The sequence below is a fragment of the Dysidea avara genome, chromosome 1 (genome assembly GCF_963678975.1).
Source record: "Dysidea avara chromosome 1, odDysAvar1.4, whole genome shotgun sequence".
Taxonomy (NCBI): domain Eukaryota; kingdom Metazoa; phylum Porifera; class Demospongiae; order Dictyoceratida; family Dysideidae; genus Dysidea; species Dysidea avara.
The window spans coordinates 49,014,367-49,030,582 of NC_089272.1; the positions used below are offsets into that span (position 1 = coordinate 49,014,367).

Below are 16,216 nucleotides of genomic sequence, written 5' to 3' on the forward strand. Positions count from 1 at the left end.
CTTATAGACTGTTTTTTCACTGTCAACCACTTCTTGCGCGTGGGAGGCCCACCACCCCTCCCCTCCGCACCCTCCTACCCCCTATATGATATCCCACCCCCTATATGATATACGTGCTATACAGGTGAGCATATAAAAGATGCTAAAATTAACAGGTTTTTGTAGAATCAGTTTTATTTTTAAAATTCTAATTGAACAAACAGTACATTTTCATACTGTAGCTGAATGACATTAAAATACATTGAATTGTCTGATATGTTAACACATGCATAGTAACCTTACCCCTACCAACCTGAATTTTGTAGGTGTGAATAAGTTGCTCTTCCCAGTTATAATATACTCACATACACTAGGTGATGTACATGCTCATGGTATGCCTCATGTGTATAATGTAGATTACATGTACTTATTTCTACAGGTGAAATGACTGGGGATTTGTTTATATGGTCATGGGAAATTATAAAATTATCAGTGAGAAGTTTGATGAATCGACCCATGCATGATACTATCCAGTGCTTTGGATGCTGAGTACCTTTAATTCAACAATGTCATAATCTATGTATGCTGGCTATCCTTTTGAACCTTGGAGAGGTTACTTCTGATATTTACACCTATATACAAACAATACAAAACTCAGATACACATTTCCCCAATAATATGTAAACAAGGGAGTTCACCACAATGATCTTCAAAACGTCTCTGCTGAGTGGCTATCCAAGGTGTGTAATGATGTGGCAACACGAATTAGCAGGAATATGGAGACCACATTATTAGGTAGGTAGAATAAGCTATTTACCCCCTCCTCCCCATCCTTTACATGAGGACATTAGTTGTCTACACATGTGTCTCACCATGCAAAGTTCCACTGTGAGCTGAATCCTGGTAGAATTACACAATCAACTCATTTGTACTACATGACCCTCCGAAAACATTTTAAAATCTTTTCATTCAAGCGTTTGACACAATATTTATGACCAATCAAAATTACACCTAAGGGCAAAGCCATAAAGTGCACCAAATTGCACATGTATACTCTCAATTGACACCTTTATACTGTCACCATTAATCATCCATCACTTGTACATTTCTAAAACTGCTCAGTATTGATTAATGAGTGGTTTTTATAAGTTTCGCTCTACCGGAATTGCAACTTACAAAAAGCAAGTGAGCATGTCCAACATATACATCACTTAATGGATGGTTCAGGTATATGTATTAAGTTATGGTATCTGAAGTTCATGGAATTGGGTGTGTGTGAAAGATCTCGTTTTTGCAAATCCAGTTGTGTGACCATAATTTGGTAGACATTAGAGGTGTTTGCAATTCCATGAACAAAGTTAAACACTACTTCTTTATGTACATTCTGTTATATTTCACTAACAGAAACACTACAAGGACAACTATGTGGAGTTGGAAGGTTTTGATGACAAGACACTTACAGTCATGTCAGTACCAGTACCAGAAGTGACTTATTCACATGTGAAGGTTGACTTGAGGTAAGTACAGTAGTACAGTGTATACTGTAGACTTCAAGTGGGAAAATGATTGGCCTTTTTTAAATTTTTGGCAAGTTTCAGTAATTTTTTTTGTATGCCGGCCTAGCTACGTAAATAAATTATTCAGTTTTGTGTGGTCTACAGATTAAATGGTCACAGCTGTATGATTATAACAATTAAGAGAAGATAAAACTTTGTTGATGGCTTACTTCTTTGAGTAAGTTTGGAATGCAGCCGGGCTTAGTAGGAAATTCCACTGTCCCATTTTGAGGAGTGACCATGAAGCTACTAATGCAAGACAAATTATGTTTTTGTCACTGAATACACAAACAACAACAAGACACATAGTGGAGTGGACTACTTCAAAGAAAGCTGGCACACCACATCATTGTTTTTAGCAGGAAAAACACTGTATGGATGTTTGTTTACATATTTAAATGGTTTACAATATAAACAAGAAAACTCCACTTGCTTAGCTATTGTATTGATGTTATGTTGCATTAGAGTAATTTTAAACAACTGTTTAATGTGTTATTATTTTTGTTGCACTTATCCTTGTCTTGTTGTAGCATTAAAATGATGGTGTGCTCTAATTGGATGATTGGATCAGTCACTGAACTGTGTCATTATTAAGATGTGGCAATGTATGGAAAGTTCAATTTCCTTGGAACTGATAATAGATGGAGTATGTCACCAGTCCACATCTACAAGACTACCCACAAGATGATGGTGGTATTATGACCCTGTAACTAATAAACTGTTCAGTTTGTTAGCCCAGCCAATATTAGTAATGCATGCACGTGCCACTAAGTGATGAGTGTGGGCTGGGAGTATTATGATGTCTATGATACTAGTATACAACTAAAATTATAGTTAGTGTTTGTGGCAGTTCAACAATATAATGTGTAGTTATCTAAAAATGGCCATGGTCAGTGTAGACAAACTTGTGGTCACATGTCAACAGGAAGGGTATTTAATGGACCATACTCTGGGAAAGATTGTAATAACAAGTTAGTGTGACTTGACTCTTGGTCCCCATTAGTTCATGGTAGGGTAAACTGTTACAAATCATTTTTGTCTGTGTGTCATTAATAATGGCAATGATTGTGTAGCCACCATGCATATTAACAAGTATAATAATGACTAAGTAAATATTGTACATAAATTATACAACAATTGAAAGGTTTCCACTAGTACTGCAGCTAAGTGACTGTTCTATTAGAGTAGTTGATATTTACCAGACTGCTTAGAGTATGATTTTCAATCGGAATAGTATCAAGAGTTAATAATATTATGTGACCAAATCTGCAAGAACCCCACATGTTAGTGGATTTACAAATTACATTTTTCTTTATCTAAAGGAATGGTCAACTGAAATTTCAGCTTTGGAAGCCAAGAAATTTTGAAGTTAACAGTGCTACAAAGTGGTAACGACGGAAAAATCTATTTTTGTATAGTAAACCTCATTACTACCATATATGGTACAAAATTTTGGTAGGAGACTTAGATAATTTTTTTTGTTGTATTATATGCAGCATCAGTAATGTACTATCCCTCAGTTAACTAGTTTATAGACTACTCATAAGTCACAAATCCCATAAAGGCTGTTTCCGTATAGTAATTATGTACATGAAAGAAAATGATTCATTCAATTCTCAAATACACAGAAATACATTTGTCCAATCAGTACAGTAGTGACCACACCCACCTCTACAGGAGAGTAGGATCTGGTGATATTGGCCAGTATTGGACACTGATGTGTTTAATTTAAAATACATTAAGCCAATTAGAATGTCTAAGGATTACATCATCTACTACATGTGGTAATGGAGAACTAATAAATTGACAGATGATCCAAAAAATCCTAACCAATATCACCAGACCCTATACCCTAGTGTGGAGGTGTGGTGTGGGTGTGAGTAGTCCGTTGGTAAATAGGAGAACATGTTGTAACACCTCCTGAATTAAACACATTTAAATTACACATCCAAATAGGGTAGTACACATACCTTATTAAGGTGAACTGTCTGATTTAATCACTTGACAACCACAACAAATCCCTCATGTAGACGTGTGGATCACATGATCAGGACACTGGTGATTTATAAAGTTCACACATTGTCAAGTTACACATTTTGATTACTTTATTCTGTACACACAGTACAATCTGATTGGCTAAAAGTCCCCAATGACATCATTTCAGATGATCTTCAATTGTACACATCTACTTTCTCCACCTGTATAGAAAAGACACTTGTATACCAGCTCTTCATCACCAACACTTACTGGTAACTTCCTGGTAACAGTGGTTGTGTGGTTGTCATGGCTACATAGTAACAACACAAAACAACCACACCATCACCCCTCACACACTAATATGTACAGTTACGTAGAATATTATCATATTGTGTAAACAATTAGTAACCATGGTAATAATATATTACATCATACAAACACACAAAATAACAATTTAACTGATAACTTGTAGTCTCTTGTTGGAGTACTCCACAACATAAACACTACCAGTAGAATAGTTTATTGCTATACCATTAATATCCTTAAATTCTCCTTGTTGAGATCCCATCTTTCCAAACTGTTCTATTAACTGATGGGTGGGGCTCCATACTCTAATTTTATTCCTATCACCACTACAACCAGCTATGATGTGACCATCAGGGCTAACAGTAATGGCATATGGTCTATCACATGTTATCCTACTAATAAAACTGCCAGTATGACTGAAGAGACTAATATGATTACCAGAAAGGTCACTAACTAATACTCTATTGTCAGTATCAATTGCTATTCTAACAGGAAACTGAAATTGTCCAGGGTTGGACCCTTCACTGCCAAATGTAAACGCAAATTTATCATCTTGTTGGAATACCTGGACCCTGTGATTCCACCCATCTACAACATACAACATTTTATTACTACTGAAGACTAGTCCCCTAGGATCATTAAACTGGCCATTGTTGTTCCCTCTATTGTTACCAATTATTGATAAGAGTTCTCCTCGTAGGGAATACTTCTTCACTTGATGACTACTACAGTCACTAATAGCTATGATGTTATCCTTACTGACTGCTACACCACAAGGCCTAACCAATCTGTTGTCACCACTTCCTTGTCCAATCACTGCTAATAAGGCAAAGTTACAGTCCAGCACAATTACACACTTGCTAGTATCATCAACAATGATGACTACATTATTAACTCCTATAGCAACATCAGTGAGTCCACCAAACTTGCTCCCTCCATAATGAGTCATCGCTTGGCAGTGTCCTTCTCTCATCTTGCTGTAGTCTCTCAGTACAGCTGATATCCTACAGTAACATGACGGGATCACATGATCTACTGTACAAATAATACTGGTGACATCACTTCCTGTATGTACAGGAAATGAGATAACATTATAGTGGAAAGTTTGAGTGATAATCACTTGTATGTTTTGTATGTATGACACATTGTATGGGAAAATAATACATGTATAGCTATTGTATAGTAGTGTGACTGTATAGACTGACTGTGTAGTAGTGTTAATATGTATAGTCATTGTGTAACATTAGTATACACTAACTGAATAAGTATAATACAATCACACCTCACATGTTATCCACAAAACACTCTAATAGAACACACACTATTCCTCACTTGTGAGGACTGCCTGGGATGTGTTGTCCATCAATTACAATTGATATCATGTGATCTCCAGGTGTCCTGGGAGTGAAGGATACTGTGTAGTTTCCACCACTAACATCCTTGACTGGTCCCACTACTATGGCTTCTCCAGTTTTGGTGGTCACGGATACATTTATCTCACTATTCTTATCATCAACAATGTCACCATTGACATCTCTAAGTGTTACCATTAGTGACGTCTCTTTGGTCATTATTGTCATTGCTGTAGGGAAGGTCATTTCACACTTGCTGGGGTCCAGAGGTAGAAATCCTCCCAACTTGGTCACCTCCTCACAAAGACGTTCCACTTCTTCATACTCAACTTCTCTTTGTTCCTTCATTACTGGTTCCAGTCTTGATCTCTTCTTCATTAACATCAGGTGATCTTGTCGTCGCTCCAGTATCTTCCTCCTCCTAACCAGTTCAGTGGTAGTCACTTTGTTCTCTCTTGTCTTCTTCAATAGCTCCAGACAATTCTGTAGTTGTGTCCATAGTAACAACAACCTCTCCAGCTGTAGCTAATATTAAAACAAGAACAACGAGACACATCATTACCACTACCAATCCCAGGAAGAACTACTTTGTAGCATAATATTACTGATGTTAGCATTGTTGGTTTAGCTTTGACTGTCAATTTCAAGCCAGTTTCAAACCTTTAAGTCAGTAAAACAGATAATGTGTTTGCTTTTAATTTCTCTAATAGAGAATGCTAAATGGTAGGTGGGAGGGGCTCACCTATTACACAAAATCATGTGAATTGGTTTGGTATGTAAACCTGTATGGGGTTATAAATAAACTTATAATTAAAAGACCTTGCATGACAACAACACATGTTATTTGCAGTAATTAATATCTAATCCAAAACAGCCAAGCTGTAAAAAAGAGTGCAGCCCTGAGAAAAAGGCTATGGTGAAAAAAGATGTGAAATCCAAGGTGGCGGCCAAGAAATGGCTGTGATGGTAGGTTAATGGTAAAAATTTTAATAACGACAATTCAGGTGAATTTGGTGCTGCTTGGTCAATTGGCACAAAATTCACCTGAATTGTTGTTATTAAAATTTTTACCATTAACCTACCATCACAGCCATTTCTTGGCCGCCACCTTGGATTTCACATCTTTTTTCACCATGGCCTTTCTCAGGGCTGCACTTTTTTTACAGCTTGGCTGTTTTGGATTAGATTTCACTTCTTTTTGTATTTGTATACACCAAAGCCGACCTATGGCCGGCTTTAGGGCTTTTAACCTATCATTTATTCTTTACTACAGGAAGAAGAGAAGATGAAGCAGGGTGATTTCTTTGTAGCTGACCCCTCTGCAAGGTGATCGTTCTAGCTGATCTCTCTACCGGATGACTTGTTTCTAGCTGAACTCTCTACAGGGTGATTTGTTTGTAGCTGAACTGCTGAACTCTCTACAATGTAACTTCTTCTAGCTGAACTCTCTACGGGTGGCTTGTTTCTAGCTGAACTCTCTACAGGGTGATTTGTTTGCAGCTGAACTGCTGAACTCTCTACAATGTAACTTCTTCTAGCTGAACTCTCTACGGGTGGCTTGTTTCTAGCTGAACTCTCTACAGGGTGATTTGTTTGTAGCTGAACTCTCTACAAGGTAACTTCTTCTAGCTGATCTTTCTACAGGGTGATTTGTTTGTAGCTGAATTCTCTACAGGGCAATTTGTTTGCAGCTGAACTCTCTACATAGTAGTTTCTTTGTAGCTGAACTATCTACAATGTAACTTCTTCTAGCTGAACTCTCTACGGGTGGCTTGTTTCTAGCTGATCTCTCTACAGGGTGACTTGTTTGTAGCTGAACTCTCTACAGGGTTATTTGTTTGTAGCTGAACTCTCTACAAGGTAACTTCTTCTAACTGATCTTGCTACAGGTTGATTTGTTTGTAGCTGAACTCTCTACATGGTAGTTTCTTTGTAGCTGAACTCTCTACAATGTAACTTCTTCTAGCTGAACTCTCTACGGGTGGCTTGTTTCTAGCTGATCTCTCTACAGGGTGACTTGTTTCTAGCTGAACTCTCTACAGGGTGATTAGTTTGTAGCTGAACTCTCTACATGGTAGTTTCTTTGTAGCTGAACTCTCTACAATGTAACTTCTTCTAGCTGAACTCTCTACTGGTGGCTTGTTTCTAGCTGATCTCTCTACAGGGTGACTTGTTTCTAGCTGAACTCTCTACAGGGTGATTAGTTTGTAGCTGAACTCTCTACAAGGTAACTTCTTCTAGCTGATCTTTCTACAGGGTAATTTGTTTGTAGCTGAATTCTCTACAGGGCGATTTGTTTGCAGCTAAACTCTCTACATGGTAGTTTCTTTGTAGCTGAACTCTCTACAATGTAACTTCTTCTAGCTGAACTCTCTACAGGATGATTTGTTTCTAGCTGATCTCTGTACAGTGTGGCTTGTTCCTAGCTGAACTCCCTACAGGTGATTTGTTTGCAGCTGAGCTCTCTTACATGGTGGTTTCTTAGTAGCTGAACTCTCTACAAGGTGACTTCTTCTAGCTGATCTATCTACAGGATGACTTGTTTCTAATTGAACTCTCTACAGTGTGATCTGTTCATAGCGGAACTTTCTACTGGGTGATTTGTTTGCAGCTAAACTCTTTGCATGACTGTTTCTTTGTAACTGAACTCTCTACAAGGTAACTTCTTCTAGCTGATCTCTCTACAGGATGACTTGTTTCTAACTGAACTCTCTACAGTGTGATCTGTTCATAGCGGAACTTTCTACTGGGTGATTTGTTTGCAGCTAAACTCTTTGCATGATTGTTTCTTTGTAACTGAACTCTCTACAAGGTAACTTTCTAGCTGATCTCTCTACAGGGCAATTTGTTTGTAGCTGAATTCCCTACAGAATAACTTGCAATGTAATATAACTGAGTAAATTATAAATGCAGCTGAATGCTTTATTAGGGTGACTGTTCTATTAGAGTATCTCGATCTCGCATTTGCTGTATGTAGTTGCCTTTCGAATCATAACTCAGTGATTTGTACTTCGATTCTTCTGTACTACTGCAACAACTTTCTATGATGATTATTCCAGTTACATACTGATTTTCAGCTTGTTGCTCTAAGCGGTTTGCCTGGTAGACACGAAAACTAATAGTTTTTTTATTCATAAAAATCGATCGCGTAATTTTGACACAGGTTGGGTTTTGTGTCATATCTCCATGGTCTTTATCCCGATTCCTTTCAAACCACAAAAAGGCACTCCTACGATGGTTGCTCCATCTACATATCAATTTTCAACTGATTCCTCCAAGGGGTTTACCCTGTAGGTGTGACAGACCTTCGACCTCATTTTACGCAAATAATCGGTCATAACTCCGTGAATGTGCATCGGATTCCTACCAAAGTTGGTATGGAGATCCGCCTTAATGAGCCCTTTAAGTGTGCCAAATGTCAGCCCAATCCGAGCACGAATTCGTGTTTTATGGCGAATTTTGCGAAATGAAGATAACGAAGAAATTAAAACGAAATTTTGTTCGCTCGTATCTCGGAAATGGCTGGAGCAATTTTCTTCAAATTTGGTATGTAGACTCCCCTAACTGGGCGGCACATCTCTAGCAAATTTGGTTCCAATCGGATAAGGGATCACAGAGCTACATAGGTGTGAAAATTGCATTTTTTTTCTTCCTGTTAATATACTCATGGTGCGGTGCGCCGACTTCTTGGGCCACACGACACACTACCTTGTATCTTGATATTATAGTTTAAACATAAAAATGAATTGATTTGATTGGTCGAAATCTTGTGCACGTGATTTTGCTGGTATTTGTTGTCACACAATATCTATTAGAACTGCTGTATTATGTTACTGATACTAACTTTGTGTGGCAGATTAACTACAAAATAATACCTTTAGTGTGTTCTCCCTCTTGTCTGCTCCTTTGGTAATATCTGTTATGACTTGTTCTTCTCGTTCATCGATGATTTTTCTAAGAGCATTAAACACCTCCCTTGTCCTCTCCATGTTGTGCTCCTTTCTGCTCCTAACACGTTGTCTCATTTCCTTTACAACGGACACTGCTCGTTTCGTCTCTTCCAGTAAATCTGTCATGTGACCCATAGCTTCTCCCAGTCTCCTGGTTTCTTCATCAGTCACACTTGTAATGCTAGTACGCTGGTGTGTTGAGTGACCATGGGAGACACAATCTCTACATAACTCAGTTCCACATTGTCTGCAGAACACGTCAAGTTTTCTTCGTGGATGATCAGGACAATATTTAGAAACGGGCGTGGTGGAGGGATACTGCAATAAAGCGGCGCATTCTTCGCTACAGTTAATAGCATCTTGAAGTTGGTCTGGATTATCAAAATGTTCCATCAACACTTGACACTTAGCCACAGAAGACACGGAAGGAAGGAGAGCAGAAGCCATTTTGACGAAACGCACGGCACACCCTTTGAATAAGCAGCTACTAGGCGCGCATAAGAAAAATTGAAGTTAAAGAAGTCCGGTCATCTATGGTCGCAGCAACTGTTGTTGGTCACCAGGTCGTGTTTAATGGAGTACTGATAACGGAATGACAGTTTGTGTGTAAGTTTTTAATGTGTATCTGTACTCATTGCGAGACTGTATGGTATTTATTTATTTTATTTGTGTATATTATATGCTGTGCAAAACCACTTAGTGAATCCACCACACCCGGCTACACCTTTGGTATTTATTTATTTGTTGTGTGTTGTGCAAAAATCTCAGTAAATACATAGATACTATAGCTTAGGCCACTTCAACTTAATTTCATGTTTCTCGGCCCGACCGACTCATTTAATTTCTTGGAACAATGTATATGTTAACTTTTAAAATCATGAGTTTGGCCACATGAGTGGAAGGAAATGGTGTCGATGTATTGCTGGCCTTCCGTATCAGTAAAGCGCGGAGCGAATTTGGTTATTGCAAGAAAAGATTTAGCTATTTTTATTTTTGTTGTAAAATAACTTGGCACATGAAGCTATTTACTTTATGGGTGTGTATATAATACTACATTAAAATATGTATTATTCTTTTGCATGGTTTTATTATACTGTGAGTGACATGTTTAGCTTGATAATAGCTATGTATACTTTTGATTGTGGGTTTTGAACCTTCTGTATCGTCTTGACCCTTGACCCACTGTAAGAGCTATTTTGTGGCCTCGACCATTGACTTAGAGTTTGACCGTGGTCGCAGATCAACCTACACAGCAAGAGCCTGAGTGACACCCCCTTGCCATTCCAGACCCTTTTTCGGAGTAGGTGCTTGTAATTCCAATCGATAAACGCTGTGCAGAGAAAAAACGGTCTGGCCATGCGAGACTAGTATCTGTGCTCATTGCTACTGTATGTGAGACTGTGTTTGTTTTGTTTACTTACAGTATGATTAAACCTGTCCTTTGTACAACCCTGACCCTATACACCACCATAATGTAGTACACTTATGGCAGTCATTTACAGCCTACCAACCTAGGAAATAGTCTGGTAACACCCACCTCTTTGTATTATAGCGGAAGGGTCTGGTGACCATAGTATATGGTACTTGTGCTACTATCAGAGCCAATCAAATCACATTATCCAGTTTAAATAATCATGTGACATAAACCATGTAGTTGTGCCATTAATAACACAATAACCATGATGACCAAATTAGAAAGCAGTGGATAATCCCCAAGTGAGACTCTGAGATGCACACACAGTAAAGACTTTTGTTAAGAAGTATAAACTTTTGTGCTTTCTTTGCCAAGTTACAAACTAAACAAGTAATACTATTATTACTTTGCAGAGGCGGATCCAGGAGCTGGCAAGGGGAGGGCACAAACAGGCTAAGTTGTAGGTGATTGCAGGGAGAGCCAGATTCTCTTGTTAGTTGTTGCATTTTCTGAAGCAGCAAATAATCACCTCTAATAGTGTCTCACTGTTGATTTTTGACATTTTAGCTTTTGCAGATGATTGCGAGGTCTTAAAAGCTGTGTAAAAGGCTATGAATCTCTTAAACAGCAGCAACGTGATAGTTATTTTAGAGGCACTTGGTACGCATGTAGGTGCTGAGGGACAATTTCACAACTAGTTTGACTTTGGTTCACTTCGGTTTCAGTTAAATTTGTAATAAATACTACATATTTTCATTAATTATAAATTGATCATTCTTGCCCTGACATAAAGTTTAGTATTTTAATCAGAAGTACATGTATGGCTCCTCCACAAAGTGAGAGGGGGGCGTTTGTCCCACATTCCCCATCCTGGATCCGCCATTGCTTTGTGCACACATTTACATTCTGGTCACACAAGTACCATATACTATGGTCACCAGACCCTTACTCTATTTGAAGGGGTGGACTACTTAGGAAACAGATAAACCTTGAGACTTGGTCTTGATGTGTAGAACTGTATCTGTACATTATTGTAGGCAGAGATGACAGGTGGAATAGCTGTCATGTTCAGACACTGGACAAAACACATATAATACACATGCTCATCTTCATATAGACATCAATATAGTATTGAGAACATGTTTTGTAGTGATAAGCTGCACAAGAAACCTATAGTAACTGTGTAGAAGTCTTTCAAGGTTATTTCTCCAGCTAAAGGTATCAGTGTTCTGTGATATAGTGCATTTTGTGTATCACATATCACCATCAATAAACTGTTCGATACGATACTGTATCATGATACTATAATGAAATGGTCATGGCTAGTTATAACTGGCATATTAGCTAATAGTTGTAACAATATCCAATTTATCTGTACCTTAAAGAGCCGACACTGATTCTACATTCACTGTGTATATATTTTAAATTTCTTTATTCGGTGATGCTGATAAACTACTGATGTGACAAAAAGCTAGTGTGTTCTGATATGATTTTTAGTACGGACAACAGAGTTACTGTTAAAAAGCACATCTCTACCTGGATACCTGCCTCTATTACACCACCCAGACAATTAGCTACCACATGCAGCTCTTCATACCTAAAGTGTAACAGCTACTGTTTTTAGAAGACCTGGGTAAGAATGTTTAACCATAACAGCAGCACTTATACACATGTATTTGTATGGCTTTTTGTAAAATTGCATTTTATAGCACAAGTTAATAGAGAGACTTTCTATTTGAGTATCTAGATCACTGTTACAACAATAGAACAATCACTGACTGTTCTACTAGAGAACTTTGATATATTGTTCTTGTATTTCACTCACAGAAACACCACAACAACAACTATGTGGAGTTGGCAGGTTTTGATGACAAGACACTTACAGACCAGTACCAGAAGTGACTTATTCAGATGTGAAGGTTGACTTGAGGTAGGTTTCTACTAAGCCCCAATAGACACAATACAAACCCTAGGGGTTAAGTGGGTATTTGTTAGATATTCAGATTGTACTTCACATATAGCTAGGCTACAAGGGAATTATATAATATGCTTGTTTTGTAAAAATGCTTAGTACAACTCATTATATCATCAAAACTAGTCTACACACAATTTGTTCTGGCATTAACATCAGCCACTCAACTACTCTTACAGGTACAAATGACATCAACTGATCCTAAGCTTTAACAACTGTTTATTTTGTTCAGTTTCTGTAGTCAGTTACACTAGTTGATGTCACTACTGTAGCATAGAGTGATAACTCAAAATTACGTTAAAATGCGTAATCGTAACTTCCACGGGGTAAGAAGTGGGGCAAATTCAATGGGGGGGCACCTTCAAGAGGCTACAACTCGGTTTCTGGTGCTTCATTCGGCATGAAACTTACTCAGGACATAGAACAAAAGTTGGGAAGCATGATGAAAACCATCACTTGGGCATCGGGTTGGTTTTACCTGGGTTCAAAGGATAAAACGGCTGTTTTGGGCTCAACTCGAAAAAGCCATTGTCACTAAACAACACTTCAGTAAGAAAGAATAAACAACTATGAACCATTGTATGTCAATGTGTCGATATAAACATTGTGGGACTCTTCTATCGCACTTTTCAGAAGTGTCAAAATCCTTGTGCCTACGCATTTTTTGTCAGTTATCAGCCATAACTCGCCCAGCACGGATCAAACTAACTTGCACTACTTAAATATCTGTTATACTACTCTCTTCCTTGTTCCTGACACCGTGGTTTTATTTAGAAAGACAGTCTCAACAAACCTCAGGCAAAGTAAACTCGTGCCCCAATGGCATGCATACTTTTTCTGCCCTGCAGAAGTGATTATGTAACGACTGTGATGTCAAGTGTTACCGCTCTATAGCACCATCCACCTTCCTTCTTTTGTGCATTTAAATAATCGTGTGACTTGAGATAATTGGTATATTGTACCAATACTAACTCGCCTATTAAAAAGGGTAACAAAACCACATGATAAAGGTTGAACAAACCCCATAATAATATTATAAGATAATGTGTGATTAGTTGTGGTTGAGGATGGTATGTTAATGGAATGAGGTAAGAAACCCTATACTCTCTGAAGTGGTAGTTATGTAGAAGTAAGTACATATAAGGTCATAGAATAATAGTGTTTATACTGTATGTAGTTGTATCACTTATTGGCATGTAGTGTATGGAACTTGTTAAATGTGTGAGATTTTGAAGATTGAACACATTGAAACACTGTGTTAAGATTTCATGGACATGATAAGTCACTATTGATAATTGACTTCAGATCTACTTTGTAGATAGTGCTTGTGCCTTGGGAGAGTATGCCCTTAAAGTAGAACCTGTTGTTGTGTAGAGTTTGTGTACTATTGTTGTGTAGAGTTTGTGTACTATTGTTGTGTAGAGTTTGTGTACTATTGTTGTGTAGAGTTTGTGTACTATTGTTGTGTAGAGTTTGTGTACTATTGTTGTGTAGAGTTTGTGTACTATTGTTGTGTAGAGTTTGTGTACTATTGTTGTGTAGAGTTTGTGTACTATTGTTGTGTAGAGTTTGTGTACTATTGTTGTGTACTATTGTTGTGTAGAGTTTGTGTACTATTGTTGTGTACAGTTTGTGTACTATTGTTGTGTACAGTTTGTGTACTATTGTTGTGTACAGTTTGTGTACTATTCAAGTTACTGGACCATGTAGTGTGTATATAATACACAAGTAGAGGAAGGTGAAAAAGTTGAGGGCTCAAAATATTTGAGCAGACCCTTGTATGGAAGCTGGAGTCTTGTTAATGGTTATAGTGATTACAACAGTGTGCTTTGGTGCACTCAGCATGCTCCTTTTAGCCCCCCCCCCCCCCCAAAAAAAAAAAGTTTTGGTGCTATGCGATTGATTTGGGTGGTACTTTTTGTAAAAGCATTGTCAATTAAAATTCATGACAATGTTTTATCATGTGATACACTTGTGACATCCAAAAGGTGCCATGCAAAATAGTGAGAAAGTTTGTCCATGCAAAGTGAAGTTTACTACTTTATGACAAAGTGGTCTTTGTACAGAAATGGTCTATATAATTAGAGTTGAGTGATAGTGGATTATTGTGATAGGTATATATAGTAACAATCATGATCTTAATGGTACACTATCGTGCTATCACGATTGCTTATCCATGTCTGTGCTTGGGCAAATACGTATATGGATAACAAAAGCAAAGATGATAATGTTGAAGTTCAGTAAACTGTAAAAGACCAGTAGCATGAGCATGAACAACAAAGATAACAACTGTAATACTCACACAACAATTATAATAGTTGTGCTGTCGCTCAGCTCTATATAAAAAGGTGGTCTTTAAGAGGTGGCCACTAAGTAAGGGTTGTACTTTAGTTATAATAACTTGATTATTACCATTTTCTATTTACGGTTTCCGTTTCCACTGATTCCAATTGCTCATTTTGTGCACTTGTAATCACTGTTAACCACCTATAAAAAACAAGTGTTTTTTTGCAGGCACTGAAACTTGACACCTCTAGCTATAGACGAAAAGTTCATATATGATAGCTATGCAAGAAAAGATGGTATTAGCTTTTTACAGAGTGGCACAATTGTAGACAGTGTGGCTTTGTTGTGCTTCTTGTCCATTCTGAACTAATTCACAGACTGTATCACTGCTCACGGGTCCCCTAATTTACCAGTTAGAAAGGAGACTGACCTCACTGGTAATATCATGGGACACATTCAGCCATACCTCATGTTGTGATGTGACATACAATGTGACCTTATCTGATGGGACAACAGAACTGGTGGAGGAGAGAACCACTACTAGTAATACTATCAGTTTCATTGATCTTGATAATGATACTCAATATGAAGTGACAGTGTTGGCTATTAACAATGCTGGACCAGCAACTGTTGTTACTACTAATGTAACCACCTTAACTCCTTCAGGTTAGTGGATGTGTGTTAGTCGAGTTGTGATAATACCATGACAATAATGTCTTGTGTTGTGTAGGGCATTATACAACAGTTACACATGCCACATTATGTGAGCCCCATGAACAATCAAATATCAAATTACTCACTATAAACAAGGGATTCTATTATCTAGTAATTGTTTACACAATGACAACCACAAAGCCATTGTATAACTTTGAAGTACAATATCAGCCTAGGAAAACCCACATGTAAAATTTTACAGTAAACTTATCAGTCTAGTAGTGTTTATGTGTACCAGTAGTGAAGAATGGCTTTGTCGACTTCTGTGAGTTTAAGCACAATAAACATTGCTTACCTGTTGACATTTGAAGAAATTATCTTCAAGTGTGGTTTTTAGATGTTTGAGCAAGTGCACATGTACATATGTGCTGTACAAAAGTAGCAGTACGCCACTCTAACCTTTATGATCTGTCTCCTTACTGTTTCTCTTGTTAATAGTACCAATATCACTTGGAATATTTTGCTACAATGTTATTATCGACCATCAAAAAGTGTGTGATGTCATCTTTCCCACAATCATGAGTGAGGGACCAGTTATCCCTGTTCCCCTTCACTTTAGGGCGTGATCATTACAGATCTACTAACACTTTTGACAGACGCTATACAGAGCTCTTATAAAGTTATGCTACAGGTATTTATAATTGATTTTGCCATAACTATTATGGCTGTTGTGGCTGTGGTTGGGCAATGCATTAATTAAAGTATCACTA

General features: G+C 37.7%; 1 protein-coding gene across 2 annotated transcripts in view; it reads right to left on the reverse strand.

Moving 5' to 3' along the window:
* LOC136267125 (E3 ubiquitin-protein ligase TRIM71-like) overlaps window positions 1–5,969 on the reverse strand; it is a 49,428-nt gene extending 43,459 nt beyond the window's left edge. The window contains exons 1-2 of one of the 2 annotated variants that reach the window (XM_066062194.1): window positions 5,151–5,950; window positions 3,877–4,822 (exon numbers count right to left, since the gene is read on the reverse strand). In XM_066062194.1, coding sequence (XP_065918266.1) covers window positions 3,967–4,822; window positions 5,151–5,554 — 1,260 coding nt within the window. In that variant the 5' untranslated portion in view covers window positions 5,555–5,950 and the 3' untranslated portion in view covers window positions 3,877–3,966. Of the gene's footprint in view, window positions 1–3,876; window positions 4,823–5,150 lie in introns of those variants that run through there. The other variant, XM_066062203.1, reaches the window with a different exon arrangement.
* Between the last annotated feature and the right edge of the window lie 10,247 nt (window positions 5,970–16,216).